Source organism: Salmo trutta, chromosome 8 (assembly GCF_901001165.1).
Source record: "Salmo trutta chromosome 8, fSalTru1.1, whole genome shotgun sequence".
Classification (NCBI taxonomy): Eukaryota; Metazoa; Chordata; class Actinopteri; order Salmoniformes; family Salmonidae; genus Salmo; species Salmo trutta.
Genome location: NC_042964.1, coordinates 8,462,217 through 8,488,518, shown reverse-complemented (window position 1 = coordinate 8,488,518; position 26,302 = coordinate 8,462,217). Strand labels below are relative to the sequence as shown.

Genomic DNA, 26,302 nt, shown 5'->3' with positions numbered 1-26,302 from the left:
CTACAATTACCCCCGAACTGACTTCATCATTGTCTGACTCTCCTGCTATCAGACAGAGAAAGCCAAACTACCTCAATCCCTTTTTTCTCTCCCTTCCTCCTTGCCTTCCCCTCCTCCCCTTCTACACTCATCCCTCTTTCTCTGCTGTGGCCAGTGGCAAAAAGGCAATCACTCACCAGGGAAATGGTAAATAACATAAGCGGTCGGTGTGCACTTTGAAAAAGGAGGCTTCATTTGGAGGGAAGGCATGCGGTGGTCTGCGAACCAGGGCTTTCTTAGCTGTATCTTAAATGATTTCAAACGTATCCACAGCACCAAACACTCGCTTTATTCACACTTGGACACAGTTCTATTCAAGTCTTTGCATGTCATTTTAGAAAACTTTATCTTGGAAATGCAAATACTGTAGTGTACTCACTGCAGTAAAATCTTGCCCTTGACTTAACTTGAACTTTAATAGCAGATAGCATTACTGTATGTGTTTTAGGGAAACTGGCTATTCATTCCCTGGAAAACATTTAGTTTAGTTGATGAAACATTGGAATGTTCTTAGCGGTTTTAGACTTAATTGGTTGTTCCCCTAAGTCATTCACTCAACATTTTCACACAGCATTAAACTGTCAGACAGATGCTGACCAGGGTTTGCAAAATGACATTAGGTGTGTGTGGTTTGCGTATGTGTGCGAGCTGTATGTGTGTGTGGGTGTGTGCGTATGCCTGCGTGTGTGTTTGCATGCTAAATGACAGAAGAGGGATTAGCCAATGGACATCAGAAAAAAGTGGTGGTGAGGGTAATGGTGTAGTCTCTGTTTGTATTTCTATTTATTATGGATCCCCATTAATTCCTGCCAAGGCAGCAGCTACTCTTCCTGGGGTTTATTATGGATCCCCATTAGTTCCTGCCAAGGCAGCAGCTACTCTTCCTGGGGTTTATTATGGATCCCCATTAGTTCCTGCCAAGGCAGCAGCTACTCTTCCTGGGGTTTATTATGGATCCCCATTAGTTCCTGCCAAGGCAGCAGCTACTCTTCCTGGGGTTTATTATGGATCCCCATTAGTTCCTGCCGAGGCAGCAGCTACTCTTCCTGAGGTTTATTATGGATCCCCATTAGTTCCTGCCGAGGCAGCAGCTACTCTTCCTGGGGTTTATTATGGATCCCCATTAGTTCCTGCCGAGGCAGCAGCTACTCTTCCTGAGGTTTATTATGGATCCCCATTAGTTCCTGCCAAGGCAGCAGCTACTCTTCCTGGGGTTTATTATGGATCCCCATTAGTTCATGCCAAGGCAGCAGCTACTCTTCCTGGGGTTTATTATGGATCCCCATTAATTCCTGCCGAGGCAGCAGCTACTCTTCCTGGGGTTTATTATGGATCCCCATTAGTTCCTGCCGAGGCAGCAGCTACTCTTCCTGGGGTTTATTATGGATCCCCATTAGTTCCTGCCAAGGCAGCAGCTACTCTTCCTGGGGTTTATTATGGATCCCCATTAGTTCCTGCCAAGGCAGCAGCTACTCTTCCTGGGGTTTATTATGGATCCCCATTAGTTCCTGCCAAGGCAGCAGCTACTCTTCCTGGGGTTTATTATGGATCCCCATTAGTTCCTGCCAAGGCAGCAGCTACTCTTCCTGGGGTTTATTATGGATCCCCATTAGTTCCTGCCAAGGCAGCAGCTACTCTTCCTGGGGTTTATTATGGATCCCCATTAGTTCCTGCCAAGGCAGCAGCTACTCTTCCTGGGGTTTATTATGGATCCCCATTCATTCCTGCCAAGGCAGCAGCTACTCTTCCTGGGGTTTATTATGGATCCCCATTAATTCCTGCCAAGGCAGCAGCTACTCTTCCTGGGGTTTATTATGGATCCCCATTAGTTCCTGCCAAGGCAGCAGCTACTCTTCCTGGGGTTTATTAAGGATCCCCATTAATTCCTGCCAAGGCAGCAGCTACTCTTCCTGGGGTTTATTAAGGATCCCCATTAATTCCTGTCAAGGCAGCAGCTACTCTTCCTGGGGTTTATTAAGGATCCCCATTAGTTCCTGCCAAGGCAGCAGCTACTCTTCCTGGGGTTTATTATGGATCCCCATTAATTCCTGCCAAGGCAGCAGCTACTCTTCCTGGGGTTTATTATGGATCCCCATTAATTCCTACCAAGGCAGCAGCTACTCTTCCTGGGGTTTATTAAGGATCCCCATTAGTTCCTGCCAAGGCAGCAGCTACTCTTCCTGGGGTTTATTATGGATCCCCATTAGTTCCTGCCAAGGCAGCAGCTACTCTTCCAGAGATCTGGTCAAATTAAGGCAGTTATACAATTTTGAAAACATTACAATACATTCATAACAGATTTCACAACACACTAAGTGTGTGCCCTCAGGCCCCTACTCCACTACCACATATCTACAACACTAAATCTATGTGTACGTGTGTATAGTGTGTATGTTATTATGTGTGTGTATGCATGTGTGTTTGTGTTGCTTCAGAGTCCCCGCTGTTCCAGAAGGTGTAACTCCATACAGTACAGTATACTATGCCTCAGGAGTCAGTCAGGTGGGAGGACTGTCTGTCTCAGTGAACTGAATATGTGGAGCACCTCCTCCTCCACCTCTCCTTCACCTCTACTTCCTCCTCCACCTCTCCTCGACCTCTCCTTCACCTCTACTTTCTCCTCCACCTCTCCTCCACCTCTCCTCCACCTCTACTTCCTCCTCCACCTCTCCTCCACCTCTCCTCCACCTCTACTTCCTCCTCCACCTCTCCTCCACCTCTCCTTCACCTCTCCTTCACCTCTCCTTCTCCTCCTCTTCCACCTCTCCTCCACCTCTCCTCTACTTCCTCCTCCACCTCTCCTTCTCCTCCTCCACTTCTCCTCCACCTCTCCTTCACCTTCTCCTCCACCTCTCCTTCTCCTCCTCCTCCACCTCTCCTTCTCCTCCACCTCTCCTTCACCTCCTCCTCCACCTCTCCTTCTCCTCCTCTCCTTCTCCTCTCCTCCACCTCTCCTTCACCTCCTCCTCCACCTCTCCTCCTCTTTTCCACCTCTCCTTCTCCTCCACCTCTCCTTCTCCTCTCCTCCACCTCTCCTTCACCTCCTCCTCCAACTCTCCTTCTCCTCCTCCTCCACCTCTCCTTCTCCTCCTCCTCCACTTCTCCTTCTCCTCCACCTCTCCTTCACCTTCTCCTCCACCTCTCCTTCTCCTCCTCCTCCACCTCTCCTTCTCCTCCACCTCTCCTTCACCTCCTCCTCCACCTCTCCTTCTCCTCCTCCACCTCTCCTTCTCCTCCTCCACCTCTCCTTCACCTCCTCCTCCACCTCTTTTCCACCTCTCCTTCTCCTCCTCCACCTCTCCTTCTCCTCTCCTCCACCTCTCCTTCACCTCCTCCTCCACCTCTCCTCCTCCTCTTTTCCACCTCTCCTTCTCCTCCTCCACCTCTCCTTCTCCTCTCCTCCACCTCTCCTTCACCTTCTCCTCCACCTCTCCTTCTCCTCCTCCACCTCTCCTTCTCCTCCTCCACCTCTCCTTCTCCTCTCCTCCACCTCTCCTTCACCTCCTCCTCCACCTCTCCTTCACCTCCTCTTTTCCACCTCTCCTTCTCCTCCTCCACCTTTCCTTCTCCTCTACCTCTCCTCCTCCTCTCCTCCACCTCTCCTTCACTTCCTCCTCCACCTCTCCTCCTCCTCTCCTCCACCTCCTCTCCTTCTCCTCCACCTCCTCTCCTTCTCCTCCACCTTTCCTTCTCCTCCTCCACCTCTCCTTCTCCTCCTAAACCGCTGTGTGGCAGATGTGTCTCTCAACGAACGCTGCACGGCCACTATGGTAGCGAATATCGACCATTAACAACACACTTGGTAGGAGTGTTGCTGTTTGTATCAACATAAGACTGTAGTGTAATTACAGTACATTCAACAAGCAGAGATAGGGACAGTATACCCAACATAGTATACCCAACATAGTATACCCAACATAGGATACCCAACATAGTACACCCAACATAGTACACCCAACATAGTACACCCAACATCTGTCTTTTAAACCCCAAGGGCTCTATTTTAACAAACCTAATGCAATGAGAAATATAAACCCTGGTGGTAGCACTTTTGGTCCTGGGGTGTGTCCAAAATATTTTCACGATTTTCATAGCCATTATTATGAGCGCAATAGCTGCCGGTAGTGTGAAAAGAGCTGGGTTTTGATAAATAAACAAGTTGTAGGTGTGATGAGGGCTTGGCCACTCACTGGTCAATTAAGGCGTTCCATTGTTTAATACGGCATTCGTTTGTCTCAAGTTTTGTCGGTTACTGACGGTCTTTGAGTTGTCATCATCTCCAATTCGTCTGGGGGCACGGAATATTCTAGTCCTAGTTCACTGTGGATGGATACTACAGTTTATTAAATAGCATAGGTTACAGTAACGAGTGGTAGCAACATAAAACAAAAACATCCAGTGTTGGCTCAAAATGTTTGGACTGTTGACAGTCAACATTGTTGTAATTGGCTTCAACGAGTATAGGCCTTAGGCATCGCACTCTCCTCAAATAAAAAATACTAGGCTCCTGTAAATTGGGAGAGACATGTGTGAGACATGTGTGAGACATGGCTTGTGAGACAAGCCAGATATAGCCTAGGCCTGCTGTTGATATGGTGTTATAGAACTGAAACTTTTGTTTGGAGGAGAATGTGTTTGGTAACCGGACAGGAGGCGCCGTTTGGAAATGGGGATCGATATATACAAGCGGAATGGAGTGTTCACTGCAGGTAGGCCTATGTGAACTAGGAATAATGCAAAAGCATGTCGGAAAAAGCCTCACAAGCATAAACCTTTTATGTATCGGCTCCTTGGCTAACGCAGGATCAGAAAGACCCGGCAGGTTGTTGATGAACCAGCCTTCCTTATAGCAGGGTAAAGGGCCTTGCTTTTTAATCAAAAACAAATACAATACAAATTCTTAAAGGAAAATAACTTAACCCTGTGACATTCTTTAGAAACATTTATCTCCTTCCATGATGGGCATTTAACCTACATGGAGGGGTTTGTACTGTACGTACATCCACAATAACAACAGGAGCTGTCTAAAATAATGTAACAGCCTACATAGTTAAAAAGGGGATGTCCGCTCACAGTTTTGTCTTTTAATAAAGCTTTAGTGATTGTGGTCTCACGAGAAACCCTTTATCGATAGTCTGGACTACTTGGCGACTGCTAGTAGAAAGAGGAGGAAGGGAAGCGCTACTAAGGTACACAATAGTACATTTTGGTAGACAGAAGGTGCTCTTTGGTAAAAGGGGTGAATTGATCATCAAATAGAAAGGAGGACCAAGGCACTCTTCATATAATGAATTAAAATGCCTTTATTTGTATGGCATGTTCAATAGAAACAAGGTTTTAAAAACCCAACGCGTTTCGGCTGCATGGCCTTCGTCAGGGAGTACAAAGAAATAATACAATGTCTTCTTTTGAACAGCTTTTCCAATTAGCCCTAATTTGAAGAGGGAGTGGTTACAAAATTGATTGGACACACCTAGTAAGCAATACTATACACATTAAAAAGTCAAATACTGTAGCTATGTTATCATAAAAATACAACTCCAAGCTAGAAGTATCAGGACACTTAGAAAGGTAGTTCTAACCTTAAATATGACTGGGAGAAGTGTGAAGAATAATGCAGGAACGTCCCAAATTGCAGACTGCAATTGCACCCATCTCGATGTAGAGGCACATCATCTCAAGGGAGTGGTCGGTATGAAATACATTCCCTGCTAGATGTGCTGGGTGGTACAATATATTTGCATGATGCTTCCTTGACTAGACTACTGACGTTACACAAAATTCAAAAGGCACATTTCCGCATATCACTGTGAGAACTGTACAGAGCCTTATCACTGTGAGCTAACTGTACAGAGCCTTATCACTGTGCGCTAACTGTACAGAGCCTTATCACTGTGCGCTAACTGTACAGAGCCTTATGACTGTGAGCTAACTGTACAGAGCCTTATCACTGTGAGCTAACTGTACAGAGCCTTATCACTGTGAGCTAACTGTACAGAGCCTTATCACTGTGAGCTAACTGTACAGAGCCTTATGACTGTGAGCTAACTGTACAGAGCCTTATCACTGTGCGCTAACTGTACAGAGCCTTATGACTGTGAGCTAACTGTACAGAGCCTTATCACTGTGAGAACTGTACAGAGCCTTATCACTGTGAGTTAACTGTACAGAGCCTTATCACTGTGAGCTAACTGTACAGAGCCTTATGACTGTGAGCTAACTGTACAGAGCCTTATCACTGTGAGCTAACTGTACAGAGCCTTATCACTGTGAGCTAACTGTACAGAGCCTTATCACTGTGAGAACTGTACAGAGCCTTATCACTGTGAGCTAACTGTACAGAGCCTTATCACTGTGCGCTAACTGTACAGAGCCTTATCACTGTGCGCTAACAGTACAGAGCCTTATGACTGTGAGCTAACTGTACAGAGCCTTATCACTGTGAGAACTGTACAGAGCCTTATCACTGTGAGCTAACTGTACAGAGCCTTATCACTGTGAGCTAACTGTACAGAGACTTATCACTGTGAGCTAACTGTACAGAGCCTTATCACTGTGAGCTAACTGTACAGAGCCTTATCACTGTGAGAACTGTACAGAGCCTTATCACTGTGAGCTAACTGTACAGAACCTTATCACTGTGCGCTAACTGTACAGAGCCTTCACTGTGAGAACTGTACAGAGCCTTATCACTGTGAGAACTGTACAGAGCCTTATCACTGTGCGCTAACTGTACAGAGCCTTATCACTGTGAGAACTGTACAGAGCCTTATCACTGTGAGCTAACTGTACAGAGCCTTATGACTGTGAGCTAACTGTACAGAGCCTTATGACTGTGAGCTAACTGTACAGAGCCTTATGACTGTGAGCTAACTGTACAGAGCCTTATCACTGTGAGCTAACTGTACAGAGCCTTATCACTGTGCGCTAACTGTACAGAGCCTTATGGCTGTGAGCTAACTGTACAGAGCCTTATCACTGTGAGAACTGTACAGAGCCTTATCACTGTGAGCTAACTGTACAGAGCCTTATCACTGTGAGAACTGTACAGAGCCTTATCACTGTGCGCTAACTGTACAGAGCCTTATCACTGTGAGAACTGTACAGAGCCTTATCACTGTGAGCTAATTGTACAGAGCCTTATCACTGTGAGCTAACTGTACAGAGCCTTATCGCTGTGAGCTAACTGTACAGAGCCTTATCACTATGAGCTAACTGTACAGAGCCTTATCACTGTGAGCTAACTGTACAGAGCCTTATCACTGTGAGAACTGTACAGAGCCTTATCACTGTGAGAACTGTACAGAGCCTTATCACTGTGAGAACTGTACAGAGCCTTATGACTGTGAGCTAACTGTACAGAGCCTTATCACTGTGAGCTAACTGTACTGAGCCTTATCACTGTGAGAACTGTACAGAGCCATATTTGCTCGTGATGCACATCATTTTATTATCAGAGCGTACCACTGGACTTCTGGTAAGTATGCTTTAGTGAGAAAGTGTTGGGATCTGGTACAACTATGTTTACCCACCCCCAAAATGAATATTCATGATAACTTCTCACATGAAGGCACACATTTTTTTAAGTGGTTGGGGAAAGGCTGAACTTGGGGTTGGGAACAAAAAAAGCACATGTCTTGTTCCATGTGCATATGGGTACTGTTCATCACGGCTGGATAGGCAGCGCTTCTGCTGTCAAAATCCATGCCTTAACCAACCCGTTACTGCTAAAACCAGCTTTCGCTTGGTCTTAAATATCCCCATCAGAGCATACTGAAATTGTCACTTCGGCACACGTTTTTAAGGACACACCTCAGATATTGCCTCCCCACCTCAGCACAAGCGAGCTCATATAAAACAGGTAAATTACCAATCCTGGCTCTAGGGTTTGAAAATAGAAGAACGACGGCTTTACCAGGTCAAAAACACTATCGAGTGTGCTTTTGACAATTACGCTGGCTTAACGCCAGCCACAAACAGAGCGCCTAGTGTCTTTCTAAAGGAAAGGAGCTGTATGTTGTAGAAGACACTGAGGAAGCATCGGTGTTAAGTACATCTGAATGGGTCCTGAGATTCTCAATACTGGCAAATAACAAATGGAGACCTTAAAATGATATATTCATTTTTAAATATAACATTTAAGATATTGATATATCAGAATTCATCTTTAAAGTCCAGACCGTGAGGATAGAAATGGAAACGATCATTTAATGTTCATCATCCATAGGGGCACCAGAGAGGAATCCATTCTGGCACCAGAGCAGAATGCAAACCAGGGAGTGTTGGTGTCATGTGGGCCTGGGATGATCTGGGAACCAGAGTGTTTGTTGGTTTCATGTGGGCCTGGGATGATCTGGGAGCCAGAGTGTTTGTTGGTTTCATGTGGGCCTGGGATGATCTGGGAGCCAGAGTGTTGGTTTCATGTGGGCCTGGGATGATCTGGGAGCCAGAGTGTTTGTTGGTGTCATGTGGACCTGGGATGATCTGGGAACCAGAGTGTTTGTTGGTTTCATGTGGACCTGGGATGATCTGGGAACCAGAGTGTTTGTTGGTTTCATGTGGACCTGGGATGATCTGGGAACCAGAGTGTTGGTTTGATGTGGGCCTGAGATGATCTGGGAACCAGAGTGTTTGTTGGTGTCATGTGGACCTGGGATGATCTGGGAACCAGAGTGTTTGTTGGTTTCATGTGGGCCTGGGATGATCTGGGAGCCAGAGTGTTTGTTGGTTTCATGTGGGCCTGGGATGATCTGGGAGCCAGAGTGTTGGTTTCATGTGGGCCTGGGATGATCTGGGAGCCAGAGTGTTTGTTGGTGTCATGTGGACCTGGGATGATCTGGGAACCAGAGTGTTTGTTGGTTTCATGTGGACCTGGGATGATCTGGGAACCAGAGTGTTTGTTGGTTTCATGTGGACCTGGGATGATCTGGGAACCAGAGTGTTGGTTTGATGTGGGCCTGAGATGATCTGGGAACCAGAGTGTTTGTTGGTGTCATGTGGACCTGGGATGATCTGGGAACCAGAGTGTTTGTTGGTTTCATGTGATCCTGGGATGATCTGGGAACCAGAGTGTTTGTTGGTGTCATGTGGACCTGGGATGATCTGGGAACCAGAGTGTTTGTTGGTTTCATGTGGACCTGGGATGATCTGGGAACCAGAGTGTTTGTTGGTTTCATGTGGACCTGGGATGATCTGGGAACCAGAGTGTTTGTTGGCTTCATGTGGACCTGGGATGATCTGGGAACCAGAGTGTTGGTTTGATGTGGGCCTGAGATGATCTGGGAACCAGATTGTTTGTTGATTTCATGTGGGCCTGGCATGATGGCTTCTCACCAGTTAGTAGTCTGAGCAGGGGACTGTTGCCCACCACTCCACAACAAATACACCCACTGGGGAATAAAGGAAGCATTGTTGTGCTGACTGAATATCATTAGCTGGATCCAATATGTCTACAAAGAACTAATAGATGGATGGGAAAGAGAGAGGAGGAGAACCAACATCTGTCTTAGGGTAGAGACTAGAGAGATTCAATGAAGTGAGCTCTTTGGAGGTCCGTAGTGGAACTTGGAGCTGAGCTTGTAGGCTTCGACTACAGCTATAATATATTAATCGACATATGTGGACTTTATCTCAACAGACTTTACAACGCTAGATAGAATGTGCAGAGCAAGCTTTCATAAAATGCTTTAGTTTCCATCTATAGGCCATTATCTCCGTATAGCTCTTTTCACAAGCAATTACATGTCCATATTTATTCTCTTCCTTTGTCGATAAATGCCCATAAAACATTGTTTCTGGAGGTTTTCTGCTACATTATCTTCCCTCTCCGCCAGACATGGACCAGTTTGTTTAGATTCTATCGGCGCATATAATCAATATTCCATTCCATGCCGTCACTTAATTTGTTTTTATTTGTCCAGCTTCGTGTTAAAGCCAAGGTTTGAAATCTAGGATTGAGAGGAAAGAACAATATCTCCCCGAGGGCATCTTAACTTCCAGATGATCAAGCCCCACAAAATCACAATGGGACACAACTACAAGTGCAGATGCATCCTAGAGCTGTGTGTGTCTGTGTTCATGCGAAAGGGAGGGAGGGAGCCTGTGTGAGGTAGAAAGCTCGTGAGATCATCATATGCTCCTAACCCTCCGGAGTCTTGTGCGTTGCTGGTGCTCACATACCAAAAGGTTACTGACGTGTAATGAGAATGTCATGTCATGCATGGAATCTCTGATTCCTACATAGATCAGTCATCTGAACAGAAGATCTTGATGTGGACTGGCACAAGGTGGAATTCCAAAGTATTCTGGTCTATATCTATCTATACCTATAGGATTTGGGGATTTACAGGGAATGGTGCATTGGCCTGGACTTTGTACGGGTCTTGAGTGGTTGAAGGACAGTTGTACTTTCTAGTCTTTCTAGGCCCTTAAAAAGACGACTGGAGTCATGAGCATATTGAAGATGTTTCCCACTAACCCAGCCCCACACCGTGTTGAATACAGCCCATTTACAAACACCTTGTAACATATTTCATGGCATGAACATGCCTCTAGGTGTCAAAGGTTGAGGGCTGAAGGCCAGCCAGCTCCACTTTCGATGCCCAACAAGGAGTCATGCCAGGCAGTAAAAACCTTTAGCAGTTGTTTCCTACTTTTGCTTCCCTTCCCTGTAATCACACTAGCTGTCTCTTTGGTTTCTTTACACAACCACTGGACCACTAGGCCAACAAAACGCACACGCCATTAAACACAAATCACCAAACGCAGCTTGCAAACACAGTGTCCCACAAGGCACAAGGGGAAACAACTACCAGGCCACCCAGCCTCCGAGTTCTAGGCCTGTACCTGCTTCCAAACCATCACTATCCCTGGGCCCGGGCCCGGCTGCATGGGCCAACCATGTAACTGTTCCACGTCCTCCCTACATATGGTTCAAATAAGCAACCTCTCCTCGGCTTTCTAAAGCTTATAAAATTCAGCCTTGGAGCAGTGTGGCTCTCTGGCTTACTCCCTTCTTCCCTCCCCCTCCTCACTTCTATTCACTCAGCCTTCCACTATCTCTCTGGCTTACTCCCTTCCTCCCTCCCCCTCCTCACTTCTATTCACTCAGCCTTCCACTATCTCTCTGGCTCATTCCCTTCCTCCCTCCTATTCACTCAGCCTTCCACTATCTCTCTGGCTCATTCCCTTCCTCCCTCCCCCTCCTCACTTCTATTCACTCAGCCTTCCACTATCTCTGGCTCATTCCCTTCCTCCCTCCCACTCCTCACTTCTATTCACTCAGCCTTCCACTATCTCTCTGGCTTATTCCCTTCCTCCCTCCCCCTCCTCACTTCTATTCACTCAGCCTTCCACTATCTCTCTGGCTTATTCCCTTCCTCCCGCCCCTCCTCACTTCTATTCACTCACCCTTCCACTATCTCTCTGGCTCATTCCCTTCCTCCCTCCCCCTCCTCACTTCTATTCACTCAGCCTTCCACTATCTCTCTGGCTCATTCCCTTCCTCCCTCCCCCTCCTCACTTCTATTCACTCAGCCTTCCACTATCTCTCTGGCTCATTCCCTTCCTCCCTCCCCCTCCTCACTTCTATTCACTCAGCCTTCCACTATCTCTCTGACTGACACCACCCTTTCAATCTAACTCTGCTGCTACTGCCTTGACACTCCTCTTAAACTCTATCATACGTTCTCTTCCAGACCCTACCTAACACATTCTTCATTCCCTTATTCACCGGTTGGCCTTGCTTCACTTATCCACAGGTTCACTTCATCAACCAACCCAGTGTGTATTAGCTCCGTAACCCAGTGTGTATTAGCTCTGTAACCCAGTGTGTATTAGCTCTGTAACCCAGTGTGTAATAGCTCTGTAACCCAGTGTGTATCAGCTCTGTAACCCAGTGTGTATCAGCTCTGTAACCCAGTGTGTATTAGCTCTGTAACCCAGTGTGTAATAGCTCTGTAACCCAGTGTGTATTAGCTCTACAACCCAGTGTGTATCAGCTCTGTAACCCAGTGTGTATTAGCTCTGTAACCCAGTGTGTATTAGCTCTGTAACCCAGTGTGTAATAGCTCTGTAACCCAGTGTGTATTAGCTCTACAACCCAGTGTGTATTAGCTCTGTAACCCAGTGTGTATTAGCTCTGTAACCCAGTGTGTATTAGCTCTGTAACCCAGCGTGTATTAGCTCTACAACCCAGTGTGTATTAGCTCTGTAACCCAGTGTGTATTAGCTCTGTAACCCAGTGTGTATTAGCTCTGTAACCCAGTGTGTATTAGCTCTGTAACCCAGTGTGTATTAGCTCTGTAACCCAGTGTGTATTAGCTCTGTAACCCAGTGTGTATTAGCTCTGTAACCCAGTGTGTATTAGCTCTACAACCCAGTGTGTATTAGCTCTACAACCCAGTGTGTATTAGCTCTGTAACCCAGTGTGTATTAGCTCTGTAACCCAGTGTGTATTAGCTCTGTAACCCAGTGTGTATTAGCTCTGTAACCCAGTGTGTATTAGCTCTGTAACCCAGTGTGTATCAGCTCTACAACCCAGTGTGTATCAGCTCTGTAACCCAGTGTGTATTAGCTCTGTAACCCAGTGTGTATCAGCTCTGTAACCCAGTGTGTATTAGCTCTACAACCCAGTGTGTATTAGCTCTGTAACCCAGTGTGTAATAGCTCTGTAACCCAGTGTGTATTAGCTCTACAACCCAGTGTGTATTAGCTCTGTAACCCAGTGTGTATTAGCTCTGTAACCCAGTGTGTAATAGCTCTGTAACCCAGTGTGTATTAGCTCTACAACCCAGTGTGTATTAGCTCTGTAACCCAGCGTGTATTAGCTCTGTAACCCAGTGTGTATTAGCTCTGTAACCCAGCGTGTATTAGCTCTACAACCCAGTGTGTATCAGCTCTGTAACCCAGTGTGTATTAGCTCTACAACCCAGTGTGTATCAGCTCTGTAACCCAGTGTGTATTAGCTCTGTAACCCAGTGTGTAATAGCTCTGTAACCCAGTGTGTATTAGCTCTACAACCCAGTGTGTATCAGCTCTGTAACCCAGTGTGTATCAGCTCAGGGACAGGAGGTGGGTGAGTGAGAGAAGCAGGGAGACTGTGGACAGAGTCAGGGACAGGAGGTGGGTGAGTGAGAGAAGCAGGGAGACTGTGGACAGAGTCAGGGACAGGAGGTGGGTGAGTGAGAGAAGCAGGGAGACTGTGGACAGAGTCAGGGACAGGAGGTGGGTGAGTGAGAGAAGCAGGGAGACTGTGGACAGAGTCAGGGACAGGAGGTGGGTGAGTGAGAGAAGCAGGGAGACTGTGGACAGAGTCAGGGACAGGAGGTGGGTGAGTGAGAGAAGCAGGGAGACTGTGGACAGAGTCAGGGACAGGAGGTGGGTGAGTGAGAGAAGCAGGGAGACTGTGGACAGAGTCAGGGACAGGAGGTGGGTGAGTGAGAGAAGCAGGGAGACTGTGGACAGAGTCAGGGACAGGAGGTGGGTGAGTGAGAGAAGCAGGGAGACTGTGGACAGAGTCAGGGACAGGAGGTGGGTGAGTGAGAGAAGCAGGGAGACTGTGGACAGAGTCAGGGACAGGAGGTGGGTGAGTGAGAGAAGCAGGGAGACTGTGGACAGAGTCAGGGACAGGAGGTGGGTGAGTGAGAGAAGCAGGGAGACTGTGGACAGAGTCAGGGACAGGAGGTGGGTGAGTGAGAGAAGCAGGGAGACTGTGGACAGAGTCAGGGACAGGAGGTGGGTGAGTGAGAGAAGCAGGGAGACTGTGGACAGAGTCAGGGACAGGAGGTGGGTGAGTGAGAGAAGCAGGGAGACTGTGGACAGAGTCAGGGACAGGAGGTGGGTGAGTGAGAGAAGCAGGGAGACTGTGGACAGAGTCAGGGACAGGAGGTGGGTGAGTGAGAGAAGCAGGGAGACTGTGGACAGAGTCAGGGACAGGAGGTGGGTGAGTGAGAGAAGCAGGGAGACTGCGGACAGAGTCAGGGACAGGAGGTGGGTGAGTGAGAGAAGCAGGGAGACTGTGGACAGAGTCAGGGACAGGAGGTGGGTGAGTGAGAGAAGCAGGGAGACTGTGGACAGAGTCAGGGACAGGAGGTGGGTGAGTGAGAGAAGCAGGGAGACTGTGGACAGAGTCAGGGACAGGAGGTGGGTGAGTGAGAGAAGCAGGGAGACTGTGGACAGAGTCAGGGACAGGAGGTGGGTGAGTGAGAGAAGCAGGGAGACTGTGGACAGAGTCAGGGACAGGAGGTGGGTGAGTGAGAGAAGCAGGGAGACTGTGGACAGAGTCAGGGACAGGAGGTGGGTGAGTGAGAGAAGCAGGGAGACTGTGGACAGAGTCAGGGACAGGAGGTGGGTGAGTGAGAGAAGCAGGGAGACTGTGGACAGAGTCAGGGACAGGAGGTGGGTGAGTGAGAGAAGCAGGGAGACTGTGGACAGAGTCAGGGACAGGAGGTGGGTGAGTGAGAGAAGCAGGGAGACTGTGGACAGAGTCAGGGACAGGAGGTGGGTGAGTGAGAGAAGCAGGGAGACTGTGGACAGAGTCAGGGACAGGAGGTGGGTGAGTGAGAGAAGCAGGGAGACTGTGGACAGAGTCAGGGACAGGAGGTGGGTGAGTGAGAGAAGCAGGGAGACTGTGGACAGAGTCAGGGACAGGAGGTGGGTGAGTGAGAGAAGCAGGGAGACTGTGGACAGAGTCAGGGACAGGAGGTGGGTGAGTGAGAGAAGCAGGGAGACTGTGGACAGAGTCAGGGACAGGAGGTGGGTGAGTGAGAGAAGCAGGGAGACTGTGGACAGAGTCAGGGACAGGAGGTGGGTGAGTGAGAGAAGCAGGGAGACTGTGGACAGAGTCAGGGACAGGAGGTGGGTGAGTGAGAGAAGCAGGGAGACTGTGGACAGAGTCAGGGACAGGGAGGTGGGTGAGTGAGAGAAGCAGGGAGACTGTGGACAGAGTCAGGGACAGGAGGTGGGTGAGTGAGAGAAGCAGGGAGACTGTGGACAGAGTCAGGGACAGGAGGTGGGTGAGTGAGAGAAGCAGGGAGACTGTGGACAGAGTCAGGGACAGGAGGTGGGTGAGTGAGAGAAGCAGGAGACTGTGGACAGAGTCAGGGACAGGAGGTGGGTGAGTGAGAGAAGCAGGGAGACTGTGGACAGAGTCAGGGACAGGAGGTGGGTGAGTGAGAGAAGCAGGGAGACTGTGGACAGAGTCAGGGACAGGAGGTGGGTGAGTGAGAGAAGCAGGGAGACTGTGGACAGAGTCAGGGACAGGAGGTGGGTGAGTGAGAGAAGCAGGGAGACTGTGGACAGAGTCAGGGACAGGAGGTGGGTGAGTGAGAGAAGCAGGGAGACTGTGGACAGAGTCAGGGACAGGAGGTGGGTGAGTGAGAGAAGCAGGGAGACTGTGGACAGAGTCAGGGACAGGAGGTGGGTGAGTGAGAGAAGCAGGGAGACTGTGGACAGAGTCAGGGACAGGAGGTGGGTGAGTGAGAGAAGCAGGGAGACTGTGGACAGAGTCAGGGACAGGAGGTGGGTGAGTGAGAGAAGCAGGGAGACTGTGGACAGAGTCAGGGACAGGAGGTGGGTGAGTGAGAGAAGCAGGGAGACTGTGGACAGAGTCAGGGACAGGAGGTGGGTGAGTGAGAGAAGCAGGGAGACTGTGGACAGAGTCAGGGACAGGAGGTGGGTGAGTGAGAGAAGCAGGGAGACTGTGGACAGAGTCAGGGACAGGAGGTGGGTGAGTGAGAGAAGCAGGGAGACTGTGGACAGAGTCAGGGACAGGAGGTGGGTGAGTGAGAGAAGCAGGGAGACTGTGGACAGAGTCAGGGACAGGAGGTGGGTGAGTGAGAGAAGCAGGGAGACTGTGGACAGAGTCAGGGACAGGAGGTGGGTGAGTGAGAGAAGCAGGGAGACTGTGGACAGAGTCAGGGACAGGAGGTGGGTGAGTGAGAGAAGCAGGGAGACTGTGGACAGAGTCAGGGACAGGAGGTGGGTGAGTGAGAGAAGCAGGGAGACTGTGGACAGAGTCAGGGACAGGAGGTGGGTGAGTGAGAGAAGCAGGGAGACTGTGGACAGAGTCAGGGACAGGAGGTGGGTGAGTGAGAGAAGCAGGGAGACTGCGGACAGAGTCAGGGACAGGAGGTGGGTGAGTGAGAGAAGCAGGGAGACTGCGGACAGAGTCAGGGACAGGAGGTGGGTGAGTGAGAGAAGCAGGGAGACTGCGGACAGAGTCAGGGACAGGAGGTGGGTGAGTGAGAGAAGCAGGGAGACTGCGGACAGTCAGGGACAGGAGGTGGGTGAGTGAGAGAAGCAGGGAGACTGCGGACAGAGTCAGGGACAGGAGGTGGGTGAGTGAGAGAAGCAGGGAGACTGCGGACAGAGTCAGGGACAGGAGGTGGGTGAGTGAGAGAAGCAGGGAGACTGCGGACAGAGTCAGGGACAGGAGGTGGGTGAGTGAGAGAAGCAGGGAGACTGCGGACAGAGTCAGGGACAGGAGGTGGGTGAGTGAGAGAAGCAGGGAGACTGCGGACAGAGTCAGGGACAGGAGGTGGGTGAGTGAGAGAAGCAGTGAGACTGCGGACAGAGTCAGGGACAGGAGGTGGGTGAGTGAGAGAAGCAGGGAGACTGCGGACAGAGTCAGGGACAGGAGGTGGGTGAGTGAGAGAAGCAGGGAGACTGCGGACAGAGTCAGGGACAGGAGGTGGGTGAGTGAGAGAAGCAGGGAGACTGCGGACAGAGTCAGGGACAGGAGGTGGGTGAGTGAGAGAAGCAGGGAGACTGCGGACAGTCAGGGACAGGAGGTGGGTGAGTGGAAGATGAGACTTGACTGGGGTGAGAGGTAAAAGGGATAAAAGTAGCTCTGTGTTTGATAGTTACAACTTACAGCGCCTCGACACTGTAAGAGAACACAGTGTTTGGTCTTACAAAGCTGCCCTTAAAAGTTGGTTGCTATCCACATTGGCAATCTCCTCCACGCGACCCAGAAGGCACCTGGGGTGCAGTCCTAATTATTTGTTTGTTGACTGACAGCGGTTCATCAGAGATGTGGGCCTTTGATAGCAACATTTAATTTAGCTTTACGTCGATTCCTCCTGCTTGGCAGGTTGTCAAGAGTGACCGCTGAGTCGTCCCCCGTGGGAAGCAGGGAGTGAAAGAAAGAGGGGGGAGGGAGGGAGATAGAGAGAGGGAGAGAGAGTATATGTTTCAGGAGATGGAGGAGGAAAGGTATTCTGGCTCCCTTAACAATCGTTTTTATTAGGCTGGCCACGTATAAATCGATATTAAAGTAGTGTTTCTGAGGATGTCCATTTGGAGTTATACAGATGTAGGATCTTAATTTGAACCAGTTTGCTACAGCAGGAAGATAATCCTGCAGCAACAGGAAATGTGAGGTAAAAATAAAGTCTTAAATTTCAAAGTGGAAATTACAAACTTCAGAAGCCTTTTTAAACCTCACCTTACAAGTTTAACATTTCTTTTTTTACAATGACGGCCTACTCCAGACGACGCTGGGTCAATTGTGCGCCGCCCTATGGGACTCCCAATCACGGCCGGATGTGATACAGCCTGGATTCGAACCAGGGACTGCAGTGACGCCTCTTACACTGAGATGCCGTGCCTTACACCGCTGCGCCACTCTGGAAGTTCAACAGCAACAGGGTGATCAAGTTAAAATCCTACATCTGTGTTTCCAAAGTTTTGACAAAGAAAATTAGGTGTGTTTTCTGAATGCTTTATTCCACATCGGGGCTCTAAAAACCTGCGATAGAGGCCCCACGTCTGCTCTGTCTGGACACGTTTGTTGTCGTCTCTCAAGCTGTTAAATACTCAATCTTTGACACTGACAGAAGTGTTTACAAAGTTCCTTTGTCCCAGCCGCCTTGTTTCGCTGAGATGGTATTTCAGAGAAACTGATCTTCAGCACCATCCATTGTCTTGCCATGTCTCATGCATTCCGCAGACATAGTCCACATTCTTCAACTTTAAAAGAACACCAGACCCACTGCCAGGCCAATGCAACCTCTGCCTTTTCCTTGGCATCACTCGTTGGACTCTCCGGGAGACCAGTGAATATCTGAGTTCACAGGGTTTGAAGAGTCAAATTAGTCGCTGAACTTGGAGGAAAACGCTCCACTACAGCCTCCAATCGTTTAATAGGTCGTGGCGCTCGCGTTCAGAGCTGCTGCCGAGAGGTCAGGAACCGTACCAATCTGTTCTGCAGCTCCTGTCATGGGGGACGTTTTAAGTGCATTACCTCAGCAGCACAATGATGGTTCACTTGTCTGTCTCCTACTCTTCTCCATTGCTGACTCCATAACGTTATCTCACTCTAGATATCCTGATGAGGTTGACGGAGGTGAAGACTGAAATGTGTTTTTTAAAGGAGCAGGGTCAGTCTTGCATGCTGCCAGCAGGTCACTGATGTCTGATAAAGAAGGTCCAGAGGGCAGGAGACAGTGGGCACCTGTGTGTGTGTGAAGGATCAAGCTGTGCTTCTTTCTGGTGTCCAGGTTGAGTGGGACAGAAAACATCCGATCCTGACCCTCTCTAACTCTACTGAACCAGTTGATTCTGGAAAAACCCCTGCTACCCATAGAACACTGTCCTCATCACAACGATAGCTTCCCTTTTTAGGATCAGTGACCGCAACGACAGTGTGTGGGCATGGTCGTAAGGGGAGGGGAGCGTCGGGGTTGAACAAGAGGGCTGAGAGAGATTCTGGGATGATTGTGCAGACCTACTCCTGAACTAAAAGCATATTCAATAGAGAGTGCTTCACAGTCCAGAAATCTGCTTCATCGGGCTTCATGCAAGGATGTTTCATCGGCTGCTCTTTCCACTGAAAGGCCTCACCACCAGCTCCTACGATGTAAACACAGTAGATGAAACGCACAGTAATCTCTCTCTTTCTCATCAGTATAAAGCACTAACCTCTTCCCTGTAATGGCCAGTCAGAGGCAGTGACATGGGGAATCAGAATGAAGAAATGGCTGAGATTAGCTCTACTTGAACTTCCTTACCATACATGTCAACGTGCGCCAGGATATCTGGATGTTTATTTTGACCTGTCAGTCATATTCAGTCCCCTAGCTAGAGATGAATATTTATGAGGCAAGACAACCTGTACATATGGTGACAGTTGAGAAAAACACATTTCAAATATATGGCTCTCTGGTGTATAAGGGTGGTTTACAATGGGGGAGCAAAACAATCTGTAACGGAATTACTGCAACTATCGGAATACAGTCCAATACAGTACAGTAGAGTACAGTCCAATACAGTACAGTACAGTAGAGTACAGTCCAATACAGTACAGTAGAGTACAGTCCAATACAGAACAGTAGAGTACAGTAGAATACAGTCCAATACAGAACAGTAGAGTACAGTCCAATACAGTACAGTAGAGTACAGTCCAATACAGTACAGTAGAGTACAGTCCAATACAGTACAGTAGAGTACAGTCCAATACAGTACAGTAGAGTACAGTAGAGTACAGTCCAATACAGAACAGTAGAGTACAGTCCAATACAGAACAGTAGAGTACAGTCCAATACAGAACAGTAGAGTACAGTAGAGTACAGTCCAATACAGTACAGTAGAGTACAGTCCAATACAGAACAGTAGAGTACAGTCCAATGCATTACAGTAGAGTACAGTACAATGCAGTACAGTAGAGTACAGTCCAATACAGTACAGTAGAGTACAATACAGAACAGTAGAGTACAATACAGTACAGTAGAGTACAGTCCAATACAGTCCAATACAGAACAGTAGAGTACAGTCCAATACAGTCCAATACAGTACAGTAGAGTACAGTCCAATACAGTACAGTAGAGTACAGTCCAATACAGTCCAATACAGTACAGTAGAGTACAGTCCTATACAGTCCAATACAGAACAGTAGAGTACAGTCCAATACAGTCCAATACAGTACAGTAGAGTACAGTCCAATACAGTACCGTAGAGTACAGTCCAATACAGAACAGTAGAGTACAGTCCAATACAGTACAGTAGAGTACAGTCCAATACAGTCCAATACAGTACAGTAGAGTACAGTCCAATACAGTCCAATACAGAACAGTAGAGTACAGTCCAATACAGTCCAATACAGAACAGTAGAGTACAGTCCAATACAGTCCAATACAGAACAGTAGAGTACAGTCCAATACAGTCCAATACAGTAGAGTACAGTCCAATACAGTCCAATACAGTACAGTAGAGTACAGTCCAATACAGTACAGTAGAGTACAGTCCAATACAGTACAGTACAGTCCAATACAGTACAGTAGAGTACAGTCCAATACAGTACAGTAGAGTACAGTCCAATACAGTCCAATACAGAACAGTAGAGTACAGTCCAATACAGTACAGTAGAGTACAGTCCAATACAGTACAGTAGAGTGCAGTAGAGCACAGTCCAATACAGTACAGTAGAGTACAGCCCAATACAGAACAGTAGAGTACAGTCCAATACAGAACAGTAGAGTACAGTCCAATGCAGTACAGTAGAGTACAGTCCAATGCAGTACAGTAGAGTACAGTCCAATACAGAACAGTAGAGTACAGTAGAGTACAGTCCAATACAGTAGAGTCCAATACAGTCCAATACAGAACAGTAGAGTACAGTCCAATACAGTACAGTACAGTCCAATACAGAACAGTAGAGTACAGTCCAATACAGTACAGTCCAATACAGTCCAATACAGAACAGTAGAGTACAGTCCAATACAGTACAGTACAGTCCAATACAGAACAGTACAGTACAGTCCAATACAGTACAGTCCAATACAGTACAGTAGAGTACAGTCCAATACAGTACAGTAGAGTACAGTCCAATACAGTACAGTCCAATACAGTCCAATACAGAACAGTAGAGTACAGTCCAATACAGTACAGTCCAATACAGAACAGTACAGTACAGTCCAATACAGTCCAGTCCAATACAGTCCAATACAGTACAGTAGAGTACAGTCCAATACAGTACAGTAGAGTACAGTCCAATACAGTACAGTAGAGTACAGTCCAATACAGTACAGTAGAGTACAGTCCAATACAGAACAGTAGAGTACAGTCCAATACAGAACAGTAGAGTACAGTCTAATACAGAACAGTAGAGTACAGTCCAATACAGAACAGTACGGTAGAGTACAGTAGAGTACAGTCCAATACAGTACAGTAGAGTACAGTCCAATACAGAACAGTAGAGTACAGTCCAATACAGAACAGTACGGTAGAGTACAGTAGAGTACAGTCCAATACAGTACAGTAGAGTACAGTCCAATGCAGTACAGTAGAGTACAGTAGAGTACAGTCCAATACAGACGTTAAGTGTCGAACAAAAGTTTAAAGATCACAACAACCAGCACTATATTCAAGTTACTAATATTGTAGCCCGCAAACGGGGAAAAGCATGAACATCTTGACATTTGAACCTCCCTATAGAACGAATCACTGGCCAGACAATCTGCTGAAGTCCCACCGCAAGGCATGGAGGGTAAATCAACACAGTCTGGTCCCTACAGCACATAGCACACTGCAGTACCATAGCTGTCCGCACATTAGTGACACACACACACACACACACACACACACACACACACACACATACCACTTCTAAAGGGCCCCTAATCTCCTCTTTGGAGGAGCCCCTTCTGTTTTGAATCACAGATACAACCCCCCACCACCACTCTCTTGCAATCATCCTCCCAGAAGTAACCTGGTAACATAATGGAATATACACCTACATTTCCATATGGATGCTACTACCACAGTAGCAGCCCTTTTTACTGTACAAGAGGGGTGAGTGGAGTGGACAAAAGGGGGACACTTTTCTCCTTATTTTCCCGGACGCTAGCCAGAAGAGGTGCCTAGCAACCTTCCCGTTTCCTAAGGAGCGAAACAGATGCTGGCGTAGGCAGGCATCTCTATAGGGACAGTCCTGTGTGTGTGTGTGTGTGTGTGTGTGTGTGTGAGAGAAAAATATGCTGATGTGAAATGTGAAACATCGTAGGATAAATAAAGTGGGCATATAAACTACACTACAAAGTGAAACCACAATCAGGCTACCCTTATGTATTCACCCCTGCTCTTTAATATATCTGTGGCGTTGCCGTCCGTGGACCCAAAACACAAGCTGGTTGCTATAGAGAAAGACAAGAGTGGCTCCACTTGCAAACAGTTAAGTTGTTACTGTGCTGACGTGCACCCTTGTTCTCCGGCATCCAATTATGTGTTTTGTAATTTCATTTGCTGCAATCTTGTTGCGCTTCCAGCATTTTTATACGGTGTGCATTTCAGTGTCTTGAAAACATACAGTGACTCTGCAGTCGGTCTGCATAGACTTTATAGTCACATTGCATTTCACAGGGCCCTGCGTTATAATGCTCCAAGGGATTTTAACTCTCGTAATCAAGTGTACAATAATTACACCTCCGATACACTACTACATGTTGACCACCTCGCCTGTATTAAGGCAGAATTTGTGGAAATGAGTTAATAGGTTTGAATGAGAGGACACAATAACCAGACACGCTCTGGGATGACGATGGATTAAATGCAAACCTCACCATCCATGTTACCCACACATACATGTTATTCAATCATTTAACCCACACATACATGTTATTCAATCATGTTACCCACACATACATGTTATTCAATCATGTTACCCACACATACATGTTATTCAATCATGTTACCCACACATACATGTTATTCAATCATGTTACCCACACATACATGTTATTCAATCATGTTACCCACACATACATGTTATTCAATCATTTAACCCACACATACATGCTATTCAATCATTTAACCCACACATACATGCTATTCAATCATGTTACCCACACATACATGCTATTCAATCATGTTACCCACACATACATGTTATTCAATCATGTTACCCACACATACATGTTATTCAATCATGTTACCCACACATACATGTTATTCAATCATGTTACCCACACATACATGTTATTCAATCATGTTACCCACACATACATGTTATTCAATCATGTTACCCACACATACATGTTATTCAATCATGTTACCCACACATACATGCTATTCAATCATTTAACCCACAAATACATGTTATTCAATCATTTAACCCACACATACATGTTATTCAATCATGTTACCCACACATACATGTTATTCAATCATGTTACCCACACATACATGCTATTCAATCATTTAACCCACACATACATGTTATTCAATCATGTTACCCACACATACATGTTATTCAATCATGTTACCCACACATACATGTTATTCAATCATGTTACCCACACATACATGTTATTCAATCATGTTACCCACACATACATGTTATTCAATCATGTTACCCACACATACGTTATTCAATCATTTAACCCACACATACATGCTATTCAATCATTTTACCCACAAATACATGTTATTCAATCATTTAACCCACAAATACATGTTATTCAATCATTTAACCCACACATACATGATATTCAATCATTTCATAAATTGTATTTTTTTTTATTTGACTCGGAAAGTCAGTTAAGAACAAATTCTTATTTACAATGACAGCCTACGCCGGCCAAACCCTAACCTGGACGACGCTGGGCCAATTGTGCGCCGCCCTATGGGACTCCCAATCACGGCCGGTTGTGATACAGCCTGTAATCGAACCAGGGTCTGTTGTGACGCCTCTAGCACTCTAGCCTTAGACCTCTGTGCCACTCGGGAAGATTAAAGACCACTATCTAAAAACAAACTAGGTTTCCCTTTTTATATGTTGATTATTCATCGAAGTAGAGAAACACACTATTTTTTATGACTCCTGGTAAAAATTAGACAAAGAACCAACTAAAAAGAGGCCCATATGCATGTCAAGTAAAATAACAACTCAATGTTCATCTCCTAGGACAAACTAGTTAGCAACAGCTAACTAGCTAAATGTCCATGAACGTTTCAGGTGTGTTTCGACCTGCCATCAAATGAATGTAGTTGGTTCACGGTTGGTTTTGGTATTTTAACCTGTCATGGTGTTGGTGAGGATGGACAAAATCAACATGCATGTGATGGCCACTCCGACTCACGCGTGTGCTGGTCTAGTCAGCAAGTTACTCACCTCTTGACTTTAACACATTTAGAACACTTTCAACACATTTCTAACACTTGCATTGTGCATTGACCACATCTGAATGGCCACTAGACAGTAGGATAAACGTACCTGCCGGTCATTAATTGACTCCTGGAGGGGCTACAGAGAGGCTGCACATAGTAATTCTCCAGTTTCACTCCCTGCGCTGCCAGCCTGTCCAGAGTTGGGGTTTTGATCTCGGACCCATGGTAGCCCACGTCCCGGAAGCCTTGGTCATCCACCAGGATGAAAATGATGTGAGGTTGAGTAGTTCGACTGTCAAGTTCATTCACTCGGTTTTGCAAATTGCCATTCCAATTTTCCCATGACATCTGATAGCCACATGTTGGTGAAGTAAACGCGAATAAACTTGCCAGGAAACTGAAGAGAAACATTTTCACCCCCTTCGTTTACGCTGCATCAAAACCAAAACATTCCAATTATTATATCACTCTCTCGAAAAAAGAAAAGCATCATTGTTTGCTACATTGCACATTGCAACAAAGTTGCTGTTTGTCATAATGGACACAGCGTGCGTGCAGTGGCGCGCTGCACATGTTCCGGGATAACAGAAGTGGGTTCACATTGTTCTCAATAGACTATTCTGCTACTCTGGACCAATGATAGCGTTTGTGTTCGGAGGCCGACGATATTCCAGTCCAGTCACTTCAAATTCTGCAATTGGTGTCTTTGAAGTCACCTAAACGTTCATCTAAAGTTGTGGAATGTAAAACACATCTTTCCGTCGGAATGTTTTATTCCTCGTTTGAAACGTGGTTCTTACCAAAGTCATTGGATTTACGTCACTGTCTTGCTCTGCAAACAGTCCAAAAATCAATCCCGAACCTCATTGTTTCGTCTGGGACGTGGGACGTCGCTCGACAGGTTGGTTTTTGGAGCTCAGTTTCTTTCCATCCGAATGGTCCTCCTCTCTCAGCAACGGCGAATCTGCTTTTCAAGAACCACCCTGACATGCCAGCACGCGCTGCCAGCTCCGGTCCTGTTCCGTGTGTGCGCTCTCCTCGCGCTTCACTGTCAACTGCTCAACGCCGCAGAACTGAAAGCTCAATTCATGCAGCATTTTGACACTGCCTCTGCGTTCTGTCATTTCAACATCCCTGTCTGACTCTCTCTCCCAAAATCCACATATGTAAATGGAAGTGGGCAGTGAGCTACGATAAAACATCTGCGTCAACCTATTGGGTTGTGAGTGAGTGTCATTGCAAATAATGGAATCCATTTCAACCGTCTTCTCGAATATAATTGATTTGTTTCCCCATAACTCCTAGAAGAAATCAACATGTTTTACTTCTCTGGATTTTCAGACCTGCAAGGAGTGACATTTGCAGTGGCGATTTTAGCTTGTACATCTTGGAGGGGCAAACTCTAAAAAAATGTGTTAGATGCATGCCAGCAAAGCCACTTGACAACACAACAGAACACTAACAATACATTAATTGCATTATAACGGTGACAAATGGTGCCCACAAACTTTTAGTGCCTACAGCAGAGTCCCAACACCTTACTACTGCTACACCTGGATATCAGTGGAGCCTTGTCTGGCAGCGAAACAGTTAATTCAGCCTTATTTACTGCCTTAAAAAACATAGCTGATATGGCTGACTTGGCCTCTTAAGGATTAGCCCCTTTTTACATTTTCGCCTAAAATGACATACCCAAATCTAACTGCCTGTAGCTCAGGCCCTGAAGCAAGGATATGAATATTCTTGGTACCATTTGAAAGGAAACACTTTGAAGTTTGTGGAAATGTGAAATGAATGTAGGAGAATATAACACATTTTCATCACCTTTGAAATGCAAGAGAAAGGCCATAATGTATTATTCCAGCCCAGATGCAATTTAGATTTTGGCCACTAGATGGCATCAGTGAATTTGCAAACTTTTAGACTGATATAATGACCCATTGTATTTCTGTTAAAGATTTTCTATCAAGACTGCCCAAATGTGCCTAATTTGTTTATTAATGACTTTTCATGTTCATAATTGTGCACTCTCCTCAAACAATAGCATGGTATTTTTCACTGTAATAGCTACTGTAAATTGGACAGTGCAGTTCAATTAACAAGAATTTAAGCTTTCTGACAATATCAGATACAGTTGAAGTCGGAAGTTTACATACACCTT

The 26,302-nt window shown here is 46.7% G+C and overlaps 1 protein-coding gene across 1 annotated transcript in view; it reads right to left on the bottom strand.

Annotated features, from left to right (window-relative positions):
• LOC115198133 (arylsulfatase J-like) overlaps positions 1 to 25,241 on the bottom strand; it is a 28,113-nt gene extending 2,872 nt beyond the window's left edge. Inside the window, exon 1 of the mRNA XM_029759842.1 lies at positions 24,248 to 25,241. Within this exon, the coding sequence (XP_029615702.1) occupies positions 24,248 to 24,552 (305 nt within the window). The 5' untranslated portion in view covers positions 24,553 to 25,241. The remainder of the gene's footprint in view (positions 1 to 24,247) is intronic.
• Positions 25,242 to 26,302: the final 1,061 nt, after the last annotated feature.